Here is a 17450-nt window from a genome sequence, read left to right on the forward strand (position 1 = left end):
TCCAGCGATATATGAGACAGATACTGCGCCATTTCCTTTCCCCAAAAAACTAAATATTATTACTAAACAAAAATGGAGAGAGAACGTATCGAATGCGGAATAACGTACACACAGAACACATGAGTATACCTCGGAAGCATTATTTACTGCTTACTCTTTATATCAGTAAAAAACAAAAAAAAGACATCCGCCTCGCATGCGAGAGATGCGGGGTTTGATCCCCAGTGCCACCGGGTAGCTACCGCTGATATAATAGGTACAAGTTTTCCCCTGCCTGGTGCTCGGCTTCTTTATGAGGAAATTCTCATGAAGTGGGTGTTTGGCCCCACCTTGAGAAGACGAAAACGCCTTGCGCCATGGCACTCTTTGGCCTCAGATGCCCTTGCGCCTTAAAAAAAAAATCCAAAACCATCAAAACTTCAAAAATTATTTCTTGCGGCTTTCATCTCATGAAACTCGACGGATATCAAGATAGTATACAGCATAAAGTGTACCATGCTGTCGTTGCCGGAGTACCAAGAGACCGACCTCGCATGCGCCGCTTCATATATACGTAATAACCCCCCCCCCCCCCCCCAAAAAAAAAAACTTTCACCATACCATAATCCCGTACCGTAGTACTGGGAGCCGTAGCAACAACACAGGCGCCGCTATTTCGCGGACGGAAGTACATAATTATCCTAATCCTAACTACATGGCGCAAAAGAGAAGATCGGATGGGTGTTCTCTCTTTGCTTTTTGGCTTTGTAAAATGAATAACAGCGCCGAAAAAATTACAAAGGCAGTCGAGAAAAAAAAAGACAGGTGCGCGAACGCGGATGTCGACTTACTGACCTTTACCCCTCGGCAAAAACGTTGTTGGGTCACAGAGCCAAGGGTAACTGCGTTTTCGAAATTCTGCAAACTGATATGGATGTCACTCACGATGGGTAACACGCCTCTCAGTAATTAAAGGGACTGAGGGTTATAGTTAAGAGATTAACTACCCAATATTAGTTAAACAGCCTGCTAGTCAGCACGTCTTCGCTGTATTCTGATGTATTACACCACTGACAATGCTGTGCCGAAAAAAGCGCTCTTCTAACTCAAAAATCTATTTTTAAAAATTGTGTAAAATCTTAGGCGAAACACCCTGTATGTGACATGAAACAGAGGTGTAGTAGCTTCGATCCGAGGATAGGTCATTGTTTAGACATGAGGATTCGTGGCCAATGAAGCGACTGAGGGCAAATAAAGCGGGAATTTCTACTTCAGTGAAGGCGTAAGCCGTCGGCTATTATGGTATCACGGTAAAAAGTGCGTCCCGGTGCCGTGGTCACCTCCGGTAAAATTCGCGTATGCGCATGTCGTATCTCCGGTACCCCAGTAACAGTAACATGGTACGCGTATGCTAAAGGTCTCTACTATTTTCCTTCATTTTAAGCATTAAATGCCATCTGGTAAACATCATTTTCCCTAATTTCGCGCGAATGTAGCGCGTGCATGTGCTCTATGGGCTCCGGGCGCTGGTATGGTGGCGCCAGCAGCGATCACATTACCAGCGCCGCCTCGCGGCACTCGCGGAGTTAACCGGACGCTCAGTCACGGCTGGTCTCTCGAGGGGAGAGCCCGCGCTCTCCTCGAGACTGGCCGTGGTGGCCTTGCGTCTTCCTCCATGCCGGTGCGTTCGCGTCAGCCCGGCCGCATAGCAGACGAGCACTGACCGCGATGCCATGCTAAGTCAACGCCTGCTTCTCTGCGGATTTCAAGGCATTGAAAGCCTTGGCGCCACCGCTGCTACGTTTAGTTTCAATTGCTTTCAGGTTGTGCTGATCACCGATGCCGAGCAGCCATGATTGTGTTGCAGTCCCGACGGCACTGCAATATTTGGCAGCGCAATTGACCTTATTGAGATTAATTATCTTTACAGTTTGAGAAACAAGTCTCTGATTGACTCAGATAATGAAATCAGCTATGTAATTTACACCCACTGTGACATCCACTATGTGAATGGTCGGCTAGAATTGCGAAAAACGCACTTACTACGCATTTAAGATTATAATGCTCTACATCCTGCAGGATAGTCACTTCTTTACTTTGTGTATTCCCTTCAGAGAAGCATAGCTCTAAGCATACAAAAATACGATGGGTTTCTTGCTAAGTATCTTCCACAGTTAGAGGACTTTCATTTCAGGAATTTCGTGAAGGCACCAATTACATTAATTATTTCGGTCGTATTTTTCTTTTGGTAAATACTTAACTCTAGAAAGGCCGCCGCGGTGGCTCAGCGGTTATGGTGCTCAGCTGCTGACCTAAATGACTCGGGTTCGATCCTGGTTGCGGCGGTCGCATTTCGATGAAGGCATAATTCTAGAGGCCCGCGTACTGCGCGATGTCAGTGCACGTTAAAAAAACCCAAGTGGTTCAAATAATTTGGAACCTCCTACTATTGCGCCTCTTATAGCCTGACTTTGCATTGGGACGATATACTTCATTAAAATCAAAATATTAATTCCAGAAATTAAGGGTTTAGCAATGTTGTGAAATCCAAGAAATATATTTAGGGAAATTTGAACCACTCTCTATTTTTCTTTTCCCTCGTCCAGAACAGGATTTGAGATCTCAGAAATGCAACAAATAAGGATACAAAATTTTAAACCACTGCAGAAAATAAAATGATTCAAATAAATACACAAAACCTTAGGTGAAACAATGTGAAAACAACATAATTATACTCAGAAGTACGACGTCGCTCCCACAGCATACACACAAGCACAAAAAAAACTAGAAACAAAATTGACTCGCTGAACCACAGATGAGCATAACAAACGAAGACTCAAACTTCAGATGCTAGCTCCAAAAACTTCACCGTAGACCATTTCCTGTGACTGACTGGGCGCATTCCTTCCCTCTACATAAAGACCTAAAGCAACTCCTACCAATGGTGGCACGTTCAAAACACCCTAGTCAGTGTCAACTCTTTCCCAGTTCACACTAATCAATTTAATTCCACAGTGTACTCATTTCCAGCAGACCCTCTGTGCGTGAGCGAGCATGCCTGATGTCCGAAGAAAGTGTTAAAATATTGTTACGGGGAAATACTATTTACATTTATTTACAAGTGCTGGGGGTTAGAATAAAAAGTTCCTAGCAGGGAGCACCAACCCGAACAGCGAGCTGCATTAACCTCCTCTTCTTCGTTCGTCCTTTCACGCGAGAGGCCACTTCGTCTTCCACTGCCACTTCATCGTAACAATATATTCGGTACCTTTAGCTGCAGTGTTTTCATAGCTGTTATGACATTGCTAAACATAGCAGTAGGTCGAGCACCCATAATTATCCAAGTTTGTTTTCGCCTTCGAACGAAACACCTCACCGCTCGCCTCGCTCACTGCAAACTGAACCAGCGAGCTGCGTCGGCTGCGTCCGCCTTTCGCCACCGCTGTTAACCAGGTGGCGCCACTCGCGCGCACCAAACTTCAGCGCACGGAGCCTATACGTGTATGCCAGTGCCCACCCAATGGCATGGGCCGCTGAGGGATCGAACGGAGCGTTAATGAAGTGGCCCTGCCACTTTATTATGGTGGGTAGCCCGACTATGCAGGGAGTTGGGTGACACAGCCTCGTACCGATAAATAGATATAACCATCAAAACACCTGATCAACACAGTCTGGAGATCTTAGTCGTTATTATATTATTCAGTCATGCAGTATTACTGAACACCACAACTTTACGCTAAGAAAAGCATTCACAATGACTACACGCCGGCGACAGAAAATATAGCAATGTCTGTATGAGGCGGCCTTCATATAGCGGGAAAATACTTGAAAAGTATCGACTTGGAGAGCAGTCTCTCAAATACTGACAAGGCGGCATGTTTTACACGGATAGTTGCGCAAGATAGAAAAAAAAACGACATTTTTCCCCCTTTTTTGCCGTTTTTCTGGCCTTTTAGTCAACACGTGCGGAGGAGAAATCCAAAGTTGAGCACCCTTTGCACAAAAGCCAACTGTGCCGACGACGCCACAAGCCAATGGGACAGAAAAGCGCGCGTTTCTACAAAGCTGTCCGGGTTTCATTCGCAAAGTGAGAATCTTGGAAAGAGGGAGAAATATTTCGATCAAAGGACTAGACTGGAAATGCGCGTCATTGGAGCAAGGCTGTAGGGTACAAAAAAGATCACAGCGAACACACACACAAGCAGAAAGTCTGGATTCAAGAGAACAAAAGGAAAGGCGTGCGCAACTTCATTTCTTTTTCTCATTTTGCCTTATTTTTCATTTTATTTTTTGTACTCGATAGCGTCAACTCCACGCCGGCATTGTGTGGGTCGCGCGCGACACAAAAATTTCTCTATTCGAATTCTCTCGTCATATTTGTCACGCCGCCCGGCCCCGCCGTCTTCAGACGTGCCGAAAGAAAATGTTCGCAAAAAATAAAATAATAAAGAAAAAGTACGCATGAATAACTCGAGTGACGCAGGATAACAAACAGATAAAACAGGGGCAACGCGCGCCATTCAACATTGCACGGTGTTAAGGGACGCCCCGGAATCCGCGAAGATATCTTCCTGAGCGCGCGCGCGCGAACGCCGCTTTGCGTTCAAAAGCGCGGACAAAATACCCGAGTCAGAAGAAGGACTCCCTTTGTGCGAGGGCCTTCGCCGACGTGCGGTTGTGTATGTGAGACAAAAGGGCGCTAGAGCTGGCCAGACAAGGGGGGGGGGGGGGGGTGGCAAACGGGAAAAAGAAAATGTGGAATGAAGGGACTTGAAGGAGACAAAAGATAGTGTGAAGAAAAAAAAAAAGAACACCATGTCGAACCAGCGTTTGAGCATCACCCCCGCATGTGTTTCGTGGCGGTCTCGAACAAAGACGCCTGACTCTGGCTCTGTACTGAGACAAGGCTTAGGAAAAAAAAAAGAACACAAGGCAAAAGCGAAGAGAAATGAATATACAGCGCTTCCTCTGGGCTGTGCTGGTGCTGAGGAAGGGAAATGACAGAAGGAAAGTGTGGAAGGCGACAATGCCTAACGATCCGTCTCAACTACTTTAAAACGCACGATGAAAGCACGCGCGAAGCGGTGCTTTGTTTTGACAAAGAGATCCGTTCTGACCGTGCCAGGCTTGGCGCGGGGAAAATGACAGGCGCGAAAGCAAATTATGCACGGAAACGTGCGAGACGTAGGCAAGAGAAACCAAAAGCTGGTTAGATGAAAGCAGCTTGAGAAAAAAAATGAACGGAACGTAACGTAACGTAACTATTCGATCACTTGTTGCGATGCCTCAGCTGGTTATCGGAAAGGGGAATTTAGGAAAAGCGGGAACGCCACTCCCATCAAGCACGTACAAACACAAAAAAAGAAAGGAAAAACTGACCTTGCCAAAACAAGGGTGTGATAACATTAACACGTTCGAATGCCCATTGGGTATCGAATAAAAAAAAATTGGCAGTGACTTAACTCCGCTATGCCAGGATATACGTAGCGGGAGGTACGTTTACCTGGCTGAGCTTGTTGGCACTGTATGTTTAGCAATGAGAGACATGTCCGCTTGAAATGTCCGGGTCGCGGATGCACTTTTGGAAACTCGAATGGTGTGATCAGTCACACGACGGGCCTTCACATCCTCTTCGGTTGATTCCGGTCGACAGACGCCTTCCATAGGCTCCATCTCGGCGGCTATGCGGCGTCTATTACGCTCGGCAGTCTGGCGTCTCCGTTTGGCAAGGCCTTCCTCTCTCTGTTCGGGCGTCTCCGCTGCTCTCTTCGCCTTCTTACGCTCATTCTCTGTTTGTTGAGTAGCCAACAGGCAGGCGACAACCTCAGGATCGCAAGAGTTAATGTTCTCTTGTCTATATACCGCCGTTTAGCAGCGGCTGGACTCTCCTTTTGTGCATCCATATCAAGCGTTGCGATACAGCCGCCGATTACATCTCCGCTTTTTATACGCAATGCTGCGCATGCGACGACGCGCGGTTCGGATGATGAACGCGGTGTGACGTCATATCAAACGGCAGCGGTGGCGAGCCGCGCGGTGTGACGCCATGCCAGATGGCGCCGCGAGCGCGCAAAACACAGTAACCGCCTCACATATCTCGGTGGATACCCGAACCGCGCCATAAAGGAAAGGATAAAGGAGGGAGGGAAACGGCGAAGCGCGTGGCGCACCCACTCCTCCTCCCCGGTTGCCATGGTAACGGAGCATGCGCACAACTTGCCTCCCGCATGTACCATGGTAGCGCACGCGCACAACTGGCGTCTCGCCTGTACCGGGAAATGCTCGACTGGCAGCCTAGTGTAGCTCCCGCTAAAAAAGTAAAAAATGACAGTACCTGTGTGGCTTCCACGCCCAACGGGGAAATTTTGGAAAGAGGTTATTCGAGATCATTTTAATATTAATAATAATTGGTTTTTGGGGAAAGGAAATGGCGCAGTATCTGTCTCATATATCTTTGGACACCTGAACCGCGCCGTAAGGGAAGGGATAAAGGAGGGAGTGAAAGAAGAGAGGAAGAAGAGGTGCCGTAGGGAAGGGCTCCGGCATAATTTCGACCACCTGGGGATCTTTAACGTGCACTGACATCGCACAGCACACGGGCGCCTTAGCGTTTTTCCTCCATAAAAACGCAGCCGCCGCGGTCGGGTTCGAACCCGGGAACTCCGGATCAGTAGTCGAGCGCCCTAACCACTGAGCCACCGCGACGGGGTAGATCATTTTCTCCCGTTTTGGAAACAGGCTGCGCGCGTCTCACAAAGAAAGCGCACAAGTCTATAGGAAACATTCTGGCTGTGGTGCACATGAAACCTTCAGATAAGTAAAGAACTGTGGCGCTCTTTTTCAACTTTTTCGTGGTATCAAGTGTCCGGGTGGGCGGTAAGAGTAGACTCCAAACAAGCAGGTACAACGCAGACGCTAGTATTTTTAGCCCGTGTTGTCTATGAAAAGAGAAATAACAAGTGATGAGTGCCAAAAGTGCCAAAATTATCGGAGCACAAAGCGATCGATGCGCGTGGGTTGCGCAGGCTGGCGCCCTGCGTAAGAATCGTAGTCGATTCGGTTCCTGCCATAACGATTATGGTGTCAGCAGTTTTTGTGGCAGCTGAAGAATGACCACACATGCAACAAAAAAAGAAAGAACGCAGTACCATGCATGTTCAACGACTATATGGTACACTGCCTTCTGAGGCCTGCGAAGCCTGAGGTGGTCCATCGCAGAGCTCGTGAATTTGGCCTCCACAAGCAGTAAGGCGATGATGAATGAGAGGAATCTGAAAATGTCCACTGAAAACACCGCTGAGTAAGGAAGATAAGTCGAGAGGATAAGATCACATCGCTCACCCGCGAAAATAATACCCTCATGCATACGAAGCTGTGCGGACGTACACCAGCTTTAAATCCGGCAAGTGTGTTTGAGACAATTAATACGTGTATACGTCTGTGGTCTGTACGATATATACGATATATAAATTAAAAAAAGAAACGTTCCCCTATGCACCTTGGTTTCGGGGACTGTTGGCTTCCTTCGTAAGTTTGTCAAACGGGCCCCTCATTTCCTTTACCTTATATATATATATATATATATATATATATATATATATAAGGTAAAGGTGTGTGTGCGTGCGTGCGTGTGCGTGCGCGCGCGCGCGCGCGTGTGTGTGTGTGTGTGTGTGTGTGTGTGTGTGTGTGTGTGTGTGTGTGTGTGTGTGTGTGTGTGTGTGTGTGTGTGTGTGTGTGTGTGTGTGTGTGTGTGTGTGTGTGTGTGTGTGTGTGTGTGTGTGTGTGTGTGGTCCCTTTTCGGCCGTTTACATATAGACCTCCTGCATGTTTGTAAACAAACGAGGTGGCGCTGCAGTCGCCAGCGAGCTCGTGGTAGGCAAAAGGTCGGGGAGTGGCGTCGCGGATAGGTGTTGAGCGCGGGTTTTCAAGGCTTGTAGGTGCGTTTCCAGTTTCTGCGAATCATAGCAATGGTCGATGCTTCCAACTTAGTAATTTGTTGAAGTACACGAGCTCGCGTTGGCCACGTGCGGTCTATAAAGAGAAATAGTTTGCACTGTATTGTATATATGGTTAGTAGTAAACATGTAGAAAGCGTTCCTGCCGTTTATTTATGCGCTAGGCATTGAATAAAACCAGTTTTGACACTCTGCACTAGCCGGAATGATTTTACTTCGGGACAATAGTGAGGGGAAGTGCTAGCCTTGTTTCGTCGGAGCAGACATGCGCTCATCGTCTACTGACATACGTACGTGTCGCGCTGTGCGAAAAGTGGGGACAGCGTCGTGTCCCTGATCTCCTGTCTCGCTTAGCGCTGTTTTTAGCCGCATGACCACGCACCAGCCAGGCCAACTTGTCCTCTTGTTAAGCTGGTCGATTTGGCGAAAATTGTTGATTTCTAGAATTATTTTCTTTCCTATATCCCTGAAGTCTAGTTTCGTGACGAAAAATTATAGCAAAATATTGAGTACAAATTTATAAATTACGCTTTTTAGAAGTGTGGTCGTCAAAAACTGTGAGGTAATTTCTTTGATTTCAGTGCCGCATTTCTTTGACCAAAGCGAAAGCGAAGATGCCATAAACGAGGTAATAAACTTTAAGGTTCGTTTTGCGACCTCTCACATTTTCTGCGACTGGATCACGCACCTTCGTAATTCGCATGAAAATAAAATGATTCCATTTGTCGCAAACTATTCCTGAGACGTTGAGGAGCGTAATAAATCTCTCGATTTTATTCCCTACACGTGCAGTACTGTGTTAGTTATTTCTTGTAAGAAACGTTTTCATGTAACTATGCGTGCATAAATACTGACCATATAGAAAAAGAACTAATCGCGTCATCGTACAGAACAGGGCTTTATGTACATGCTGGCATAAAAAAACTGCGCACTATCTACTCAATTATTTAGACCTTGGGGGGACTTGACAACGGTGTTAATTATAATTACCCAGAACTGCACCAGGTATAGCTATAAATAAAAGGAATTGCGGAAACTAGCGTAGGAATTTCATACTTGCACCAAGTTTAGTTACATATCGCATGCATGAATAACGAAAACACTTTTCATTGCCGCGTCCCCTCTCAATCTCGCCACGTGTCTGTTAGTAGCACGCCTGCGGCTGCTTCTTTCCAAACAAGCTTCGCGACCATGTACTACCTCATGTAACATGACACATGCATGATGCAGTGAAAAAGCATATGGCGTTTAGCACACTTAAGGTACGCTATTCTAAGCACACCAACGCGACCGCGCAAGATTGACACAACTTACCAGAGTTCTTTCTACTCGAATGAAATAATTACGTCGTCATATCAAGAAACAGTTTCAAGAAAATAATAAATGTCATAAAACGCGCCATTAAAACATGGTGTGCTATTAACAAAAGAACGCATTCCTTGGGGGCGAGTGAACCTGTCGGCGCCCCGTGCCCTCAGGCTCAAGGTGATAAGTACGTGTGCAGCTGCATATGTCTTTTTTTTTTCCTTGAGCAATTATCAGCCTACTATCCTGAAGTTCAGGTGAATGAACGCAGTAACTTGCATGCTATTAAGTGCATTGAGTGGCAGTGCCTATCGACTCCCAGACTTCGCGTTTTACTACAGTGGCCCAATGCCTGTTAGCCAGTTTCCGAATGCGGCATTTGTGCGCGAGAAACCTATCGAGGCTAATTTAATATTTTTTATGCTACCTCGCGGATCCAGCAGTGACGCAGCTGGTCAATACATGCTGCTTCTGCAGTGAACAGGCTTGAAGCAGCCGCCGGTAGCTGCGGCAGCTGCGGTAGGCACGGGCAAGCGGAATCTGTTTTGCCTACCATGCGAAAGTCGCTGCTAACATCAGCGCCACCGCATCTTCGTGACGTCGCGGGGTGAAGGAGGTCCATACGCGTGCCATTTCTCAGAATGCACCGAGTATAGTGTTAATGTCATTCGGAGCTAGCTAGCGATGCAATTAATTCTCCGAGTGTTCACAATTCTCGGCAGTATGGATATGGATTGACGCTGAAGTCAGTCCAGGATGGTTGTAGGCAAATAACAATTTAAAGCAGTTATTTAAGTCGGTGCTAATTTAGAACTATGGCGCAGCAGGAGCCAAGCTTTGGCTGGGTGTGTCGCTCACAACACACGTTCGGGAACTGGAGGCCAAGCACAAATTTCAATATAAATCAACATTCTACTAGCCAGACCACACAGCCTGAAAACAATTACTTGCAACTTAATTGGTGCCATATTCTTTTCTGTGTTACGTCCTTTCTCAAGGCTGAGGCTAAATAGCTGCTGGAAAAAGGGGCAGTTTAAAAAAGTTGACAAAAATGAGAGTGTAAGAGCAGACTGCGCTCACCTCAGACGCTTCTTTGACGCTTTTCGGGAGATGTTCTGCGCTCTAAAAGCACACAATGATTATGCTGGCTCGTATTATAGAAATTAGTTGCTGCATTTTAAAAACAGGTTCCGACTCACTGACGCGTTTTTATCTAATGTGTCGCAAATTAAAGCTTTAACCACCATGCTTACCTAATGCATAGATCCTAGCTGAAACTATTTTAAGGCCTAAATAATCATTCAGCTAAGCACCTGCTCCTCCACAGTGAAGACTAAAACTTAAATATCCGCTTAAAGCGTTTTAAGCTATCTCTAGCTGCTTTCTGTCTTCCGTTGGCGCTTCTCTCCTCCAACAACGGCACTCACACTTGCACAGACGTACTCTTTCAACATTCCGCTCTGAAATTCTCTGCAGTAAATGATAGACCAGAGAGAAAAAAAAGAGGAAATTTTGGAAAAGTTTTGTTTATTTCTCGTCGTTTTATTTTTCGCGTCTCTGTGAAGAAACTCCCACGCTACGTGTGCGCATTGCTGCCTTTTGTCCGAGAGCTAACTGCTCCTCGTGGTCGCCTCCCACTCCACTCTCGCCATCTTGGTTCTACTTATAAGACCCCTCGCGTGTGTCGCGAGTATAGAATTCTTTTCGACAAAAAAAAAAAGCCTCGTTCGCAGCATCGGCAGCAGCGGTGGCGGCGGTGGCAAAAGCACCATGGGTAAAGCACCCTTTACCCATGGCTCCAACGCCTCAGCGAGCGAGCGAGTTCATTTCCCCTACTCGCACACGCGCGGATGTTTCCCTCGCATATAGCACTCCTCCCTCGAACAAAGCCAGCGGCATCCAGAGTGCTCCCACTGCCTCCACAGTCGTCCTAAGCCTCTTGCTCCTTCTTCCATACGTTCGAAGAACAGCACACGCGGGAGCAAAATGAGGGAGCGTCTCTCGCGAAGATGTTCAAACGACGTGGAGGGAGGTACCGCGTATGCAGGCAAGCCGGCGCGAGTGCTCTCTAGAACGGAACAACAAAGGAAGAATGCGTATGACGACGATATAACGGATACAAGAAGCAGGGAAAAAAAGGAGTGCTCGGAAAGCGGCGCGAAAAGTCGCATTCCGCGCCTTTCTTGTCGGAGCGCGCACCGCGCCCGGCGTTTGGACCGCGTGCGGAGTCGTTTGAAGCAGTGTTGCCGTTGCACGAAAAGAACTAGCTTGAGTCTCTCTCTGTTCGCGCCTCTGCAGCGCCCCAGCGAAACAGGCCGGCGTGTTTCATCGTCTTGACGTCACTTTCTTGTACTTTATTCGGTCTCACAATACCGATGCTACGCCGCTCACTGTGTTGGTCTCTTTTTATTTTTATGATTTTTTTCTGGTAAAAAAGGAAGTGTTTGGCGGCCGAAGAAAACGCTGGCAAGGTTTGCTGGGCAGCAGAGTTGTGCGTTAGAGGACGTCAATAAGGTTGGTCACTTACGTGCGTTATTCTTGTACACATGGGTGCACAGAAAGAAAGAAAAGGAGAGGGAAATGCTAAACGAGGAAGAGTTTTTCTGCGACCAAACCGGAGATGTTGGGAGGGGTATGTTGCTTCCTTGCAATCCCCTTTGAACTCCTATGTCGAACATGGCGCCATGCGCGCTCAACACTCAATGGACGACCGACCAGTGGATAATAATAATAATTGGTTTTTTGGGGGAAAGGAAATGGCGCAGTATCTGTCTCATATATCGTTGGACACCTGAACCGCGCCGTAAGGGAAGGGATAAGAGAGGGAGTGAAAGAAGAAAGGAAGAATTAGGTGCCGTAGTGGAGGGCTCCGGAATAATTTCGACCACCTGGGGATCTTTAACGTGCACTGACATCGCACAGCACACGGGCGCCTTAGCGTTTTTCCTCCATAAAAACGCAGCCGCCGCAAATCAGTGGACCAGTGGATCGCACTGAACCAATGCTGTCGCTTTGTGTTAGTCCTTGTCTATTCGCGGTGCTTCTTACTATTACGCTTCTTCAACGTCGCGCCTATATTGCACGTGAGTGCACCAAGCTTTGAAGACGCTTGGATTGCTTTTCAAGACGAGTCCTCTGTTCGCCTTGAATGTCTCTCCCCCCTTCTTTGACCTCCTTTTGTCTAGCCCTAATGAAGGTACCAAACTATTCCTTAATATTCTTAAATTCCAGGCATTTTAACTTCTTTTATTCCCCCCTCACGCTTATATTTCGAATTAGTAATCGCAAAGGCCTCAACACCGCTGTACAGTTATATTCTTCAGGACAGAAGGTCATACCGTTGTATTCCACTGTAAGGCCGCCCCTCTTTTTCAGCTGCGTACCAGGACGCCAGCACACGCGGAAGCGCCTCCCCCCTCCCCCCCAGTACAAGCGAGAGCCCCCGAGTGCATACGGGGAAAGCAAAGGGTCGCTTGGCGCATCGACCCCCCCCCCCCCCCGCCTACCCTAACGACGTGGGCTATAAGACTATATGGACTAATAAGACTATATGGGCTTTAAGCATTAGCATACGTGCCAGCTCTAGAGCATGAATGTGAACCGTAACAACGAAAAATCACATTACCTTCCCAGCTAGCGCGCGCTAGCTGAGTTTGCGCTGAGAATTGCTCGGATTTCTCGCGCTGTTGGTTTCGATAAAGGAGAGAAACATCCGGGAAAAAAGTGTCATAACAGCTTCTCCCGAGAATCACTCACGTCTTTGTTTTGGCCCTGAAATCCGAGCCCTGTGTTAACCCGGAGAACAAAATAGAATAGTACTCACGATTATGATTAACGCACGGTCGTTGACCTTTAGAGACACACGATGCATTTTAACGCAGGGTAAAAATTTTGATTTTCCTGCCTTTAATATGCTAGGGAGCGTACACTGGGGCTCGTTAATTCTAAGCAGGGATCTCTTACATAGCGCTCCTTTCTCATCACGTACTACGCATGCAGCCTTTAGTACACACGGAAAAGTACCTGCGCTCCAACATGCTTCGATGAGGAGCGGTCGTCTACCCGAGAGCTCCTGCTTTTCGACTTTTGCGTGCTGTCCCGATACGAAGAGTGAGACCGCCACTATTCTTTTCACCTTTCTTTTGCCAAGTTAGGCGTTCTGTCCATTGCACTCTAGTCATTCATGGCTGCCGCTTAGCCAGAGAGGAGCTGCATAGACTTGCGCCTTTCCTTGCTCGTAGGCAAGTGCCGAACAGAAAGACAGGAAGGCAAAAAAAAAAAGAAGAAGAGCGAGAGGCCCGGAGGGCCCTGCTCGCGAAAGTCGCAACGTCGCGCATATGCGTTGTGGCAGCCGTATACGCTCCCGGAACGAGAGCTCCATTTACATGGGCAGCGGCCATTTCGAATGCGCATACATAGACGTACGGGCCGCATAACATGGCAACGCCGTTCGACGAGCTGTGCGGAGAAGACGCTGCGCATTTATGCCGGCGCCATTGACGTACTACACTTAGTCGTCTCAGTTCGGTGCAGTGCTGTCGTGGCTGGTCAGGGTTCCCGATCGGCCATGGAGGAGAGGGAACACACTCAAAAGTTTTATCACTCCACTCGAAGCCGCCATCTTTCTGAGCGTCGTCGGGTGCCTTCAAAGAATAAAGAATTGCTGCGCGAGGACACGTCCGTATCGTAAGTCAGAGTTTGCGTCCATCGAAAATGTCACTGAGGCAATGCTTTAACAACAGAGCGGTAATATAATCTTGCGCACGTTGGTGGACGCGTTCCGCTTCGCAAGTTTGGCCTTGCGTCCTGCTGCACCGAATTAGTGTTAACGAAAATGAACGAAAAGTATGGTACACTCGACAACATGGAACTTTACAATGTCAGTGAATATATAATACGGAAAGTCGGCAGTATAGCAGTGCGAGCTTCGGGCAGTTGACGTTCGACTAGAAACTGCATAAAGCAGCTGTAGTAGGTTTCACGTAGGCGAGTAAATTTTGGGCAACATAGGTCCCACTGTGTCTTAAGCTCCCCATGAGACATAGGTCGAACAACCACGAGGCCTTGCTGTGTTCTACCATTGCTGAGCCACTCAAACTACACCGAAAGAGGCAAGAGAATTCAGACACAACTAGACTGAAAGCAAAGTACACAGAAAGAAAAACAAGCAAAGTAAGTGCATCACACTAGCAATGCGTTGCCATTTCGGAGTCACCGCGCATTGAATCCAACAGATGCAATACTCTCTGCAGTAGGATAGAGTACAGAGGTGCGGATAGATATCTGCAAGCTCTCAGATAACCCTCAACATGTTGAAAACAACAAAAATCGGTGCATTTAATCCCGGTCCCTCCCGTAGAACCTCTTCCTTCATCTCTCTGCCTTGTAAAATGCTTCTTTATTGTACTTATTAAAAATTTGCTTGAAATCTTGCGAGCTGAGCTGGGATGGCAGAGATTTACTGCATCTTTATATGCACACGGGTCAGCAGAACCAATTATCAGACAGGACTAGCCGCAGCTGCAGCCAGTCAGAGGATGTCGATGCACGCTTTCGGTACATGCAACGAGAAAGACGAAGATGGTTTCCTGACTCGCAGCTGCAGTTATGGCCGAGACCAGCGCAAGGCTGTGCCTACCGGTAAGTTTGTTGCAAAGCTTTCCCCTCTGTGCACAGACCAGCGTAAGGGGGACGAAATTTCGAGAGAGGTTGGTGCGTACCACGCACGAAGTAATTTATTGCAGTGCCAGGCAAATGTATCCTATTACAGTGAGGTAGGCTTGCGGTGTGTTACTTGCGGATAGAATTAATTGCGAACTGTGGCATGTCATGCAAAGCAAGTGGTTTCTCAATATACCACGTACTACGTTAAAATGCAACAGGAATGACTTAACGGAAGCGGTTAATGAAACAGAGTAGGTTATTGAGACCAGATAGTGAAGAGGTGGTTTCTCTCGCACAACTACCTCGATAGCGGTGTAGCATAGCCTCTTGGATTCGGGCGGAAAATTCGGGGACGACGCACGCATTTTACTTGCGAAATAAAGCAGTGGTGGCGACATCTGCATTTTTCTTCTTGCTTTTTTTTTTTTACTTATGGCGGCTCCGTTTTCGGTGACAGTGGTCTCTCTCTTTTTTTTTTCAAGTCCAGCATTCTCGGACAAAATTGTTTAAAATTGCAGAATTGTAAGACACTGTTATGGAAATATTGAATTATTCTGATATGTAGCACAATCTTACTTTTAAAGCGTTTGCAGCGATCGCGTCGTACAGTTAGGACTTCCATAAAAAATACAATGGGGAAAGCTTTTGACGATAGCAAAAACTTGAATAGAAAAAAAATACAAGACTGCCTTCAGGTGATCTGCGGATATATTTGTTGTTATAGTGAAATCTTAGATTGTATGAAAAATTTCGTTCATAAACGGTTTCCCGCTCAAAAATGCTTTTGTCCAGAATTGCTGGGTGTGACAATGCGGTAGTCTATCCTCAGAGACCAACTTGACTTTGTCGTCAGTGTCCCATTAAACACCTTTTTTTTCTTTTCTGGGAGTACTATATAAGGTACTGCTTGCATCAGACTCACCTTCACGCCCTAGCCATCGTCTGACGACTGGCTCCTGTACAGGGAGGCTAGGAGGCGACAGGGCCCGCCATGGACGACGGTTCCTGGAAGGGGGAGAACCGACCTCGGGACGAAGACGTCGTCCTCGGCGCCGAGGACGGCCGCTGGAAGTCTCACGACGTGGCCCTACCGGCGTTGGTCGCAAGCACCGTGTCCGGGGCTCTGCACCTATGGCTTCTGCGTCCTCCGGCCGTGGTCCGGAGGAGCGCTGTGGCTGCGGCCGGCGCCTTCGTGGGCGCACTGCTCGTCGGTTGCTTCGTCAACATCCGGCGAGACGCCAGGGCCAAGAGTGAGCATCCTGTCTTCTCCGTGCCCTTTCGAACTTAGTACATACACAGATGTTTGCACAGGGTGTCCTGGTCAAGAGGCACCAAGACTACAGTCTCTATTCATGGTAGCTGAGACAGTCCGCATCAAAGAACGATAGGTATTAACTCCCGTTTTTTCGCCGTACCTCGGGGCGAAGAACCGATAGTGATATAATCGGATACAACTCTAGAACGAAGCGGTTTTTCCCCGTCAAAGGACCCACTTCCAGTCAACGGCATTCGCCGAATCTCGTGAGCCTGCTGCATGACAATGGAATGAGGGGACAATCCCTGATCATGGAGGGAGGGGACTATCCCCTTTCATCTGCCACTCCCCGGATCCTCAGAAGGTTCATAAGAATCGGCCGACGCCATTGGCTGGAGAATCGCTACATTGCTCACTCTCAAGCCTGTCTTGATCCCAAAGCCACGGTGGCACTCGTCACAGCGTTCAGTCCGCCATCCTTTATGGCGGATATAGTGGTGGGGAACGCCTGCAAGGTCATAAAGCCCTGCAGGCGTTCCCCACCACTATCCTCAATCTTCCTTTGGGGAAGCTTGGTTTGACACAAGCCGACGTACCTGAAAAAAAAATTGAAAACTGGACCTTCATAGTCACCCTCGTATTTTTAAAACCCATGCCACCTGAGGGAAAAGGTGACCACGCGCTGAACCTTTTGAGTCCCCTGCAGGGCGCACCCGTGCATCTGGACGTGCCTGAGGCGCCTCGCCTTGCCTGCAGGTCAGCCTCTGCCCGCGTTTACGGAGCCCTACAGGCCGTGGGACAATGACGAGCAGCGAGCAGCGTATGGCGAAGATTTGCCTAGGGGCCCTAGGAGACCTCGCAGGCCGGTCGGCCTGAAGAACGTGAGCCTAGAAGACGCCTAGCTTCAGCGGTGCACTTTACACAAATTTGTGACTCCGATCGTATGATGTGTCAAGGCGATGCAAAGTTCGCCACAAAAAAATAAAACATGTATATGGGCTGATGTTCCCGGCTTTTTTGTCAAACAACTGTAAAACAGCTCTAAAAACAAAGAATAAAACAAAGAAGAAGTCACCAGGAGCGCTGACTTCCAGCTGACGATTTATTGCGAACGCATGCATTTAAAAGACGATTCACAGAAAAGGCTGCGGCATGGATGACTTTGTCTCAGTCAGAACAACGATGTCAGCATCACTTGCGCATACAACAGAGTTTAGTTCATCGCGTTTCTTCATGACGCTTTCAATCACGGGGAACACCATGTTGTCTTTTTTATTTTAATGCGTTAGCAT

The 17450-nt window shown here is 47.7% G+C and overlaps 1 protein-coding gene across 1 annotated transcript; it reads left to right on the top strand.

Moving 5' to 3' along the window:
• The first annotated feature begins 14795 nt into the window (after nt 1–14795).
• Nucleotides 14796–17208, top strand: LOC144130367 (uncharacterized). Its single transcript, XM_077664293.1, has 3 exons — nt 14796–14879; nt 15868–16153; nt 16915–17208. Exons 2-3 carry the CDS (start codon nt 15895–15897, stop codon nt 17058–17060), a joined length of 405 nt encoding a protein of 134 aa, XP_077520419.1. The 5' UTR covers nt 14796–14879; nt 15868–15894; the 3' UTR covers nt 17061–17208.
• The last annotated feature ends 242 nt before the right edge of the window (nt 17209–17450 follow it).

Source organism: Amblyomma americanum, chromosome 4 (assembly GCF_052857255.1).
Source record: "Amblyomma americanum isolate KBUSLIRL-KWMA chromosome 4, ASM5285725v1, whole genome shotgun sequence".
Taxonomy (NCBI): Eukaryota; Metazoa; Arthropoda; class Arachnida; order Ixodida; family Ixodidae; genus Amblyomma; species Amblyomma americanum.

Excerpts from the sequence above, each read along its gene's own strand:
- LOC144130367 (XM_077664293.1), top strand. The coding sequence starts at position 15,895 with ATGGACGACGGTTCCTGGAAGGGGGAGAACCGACCTCGGGACGAAGAC. Across the intron at positions 16,154-16,914 it reads GCGAGACGCCAGGGCCAAGA|GTCAGCCTCTGCCCGCGTTT; the intron begins GTGAGCATCCTG and ends CCTTGCCTGCAG.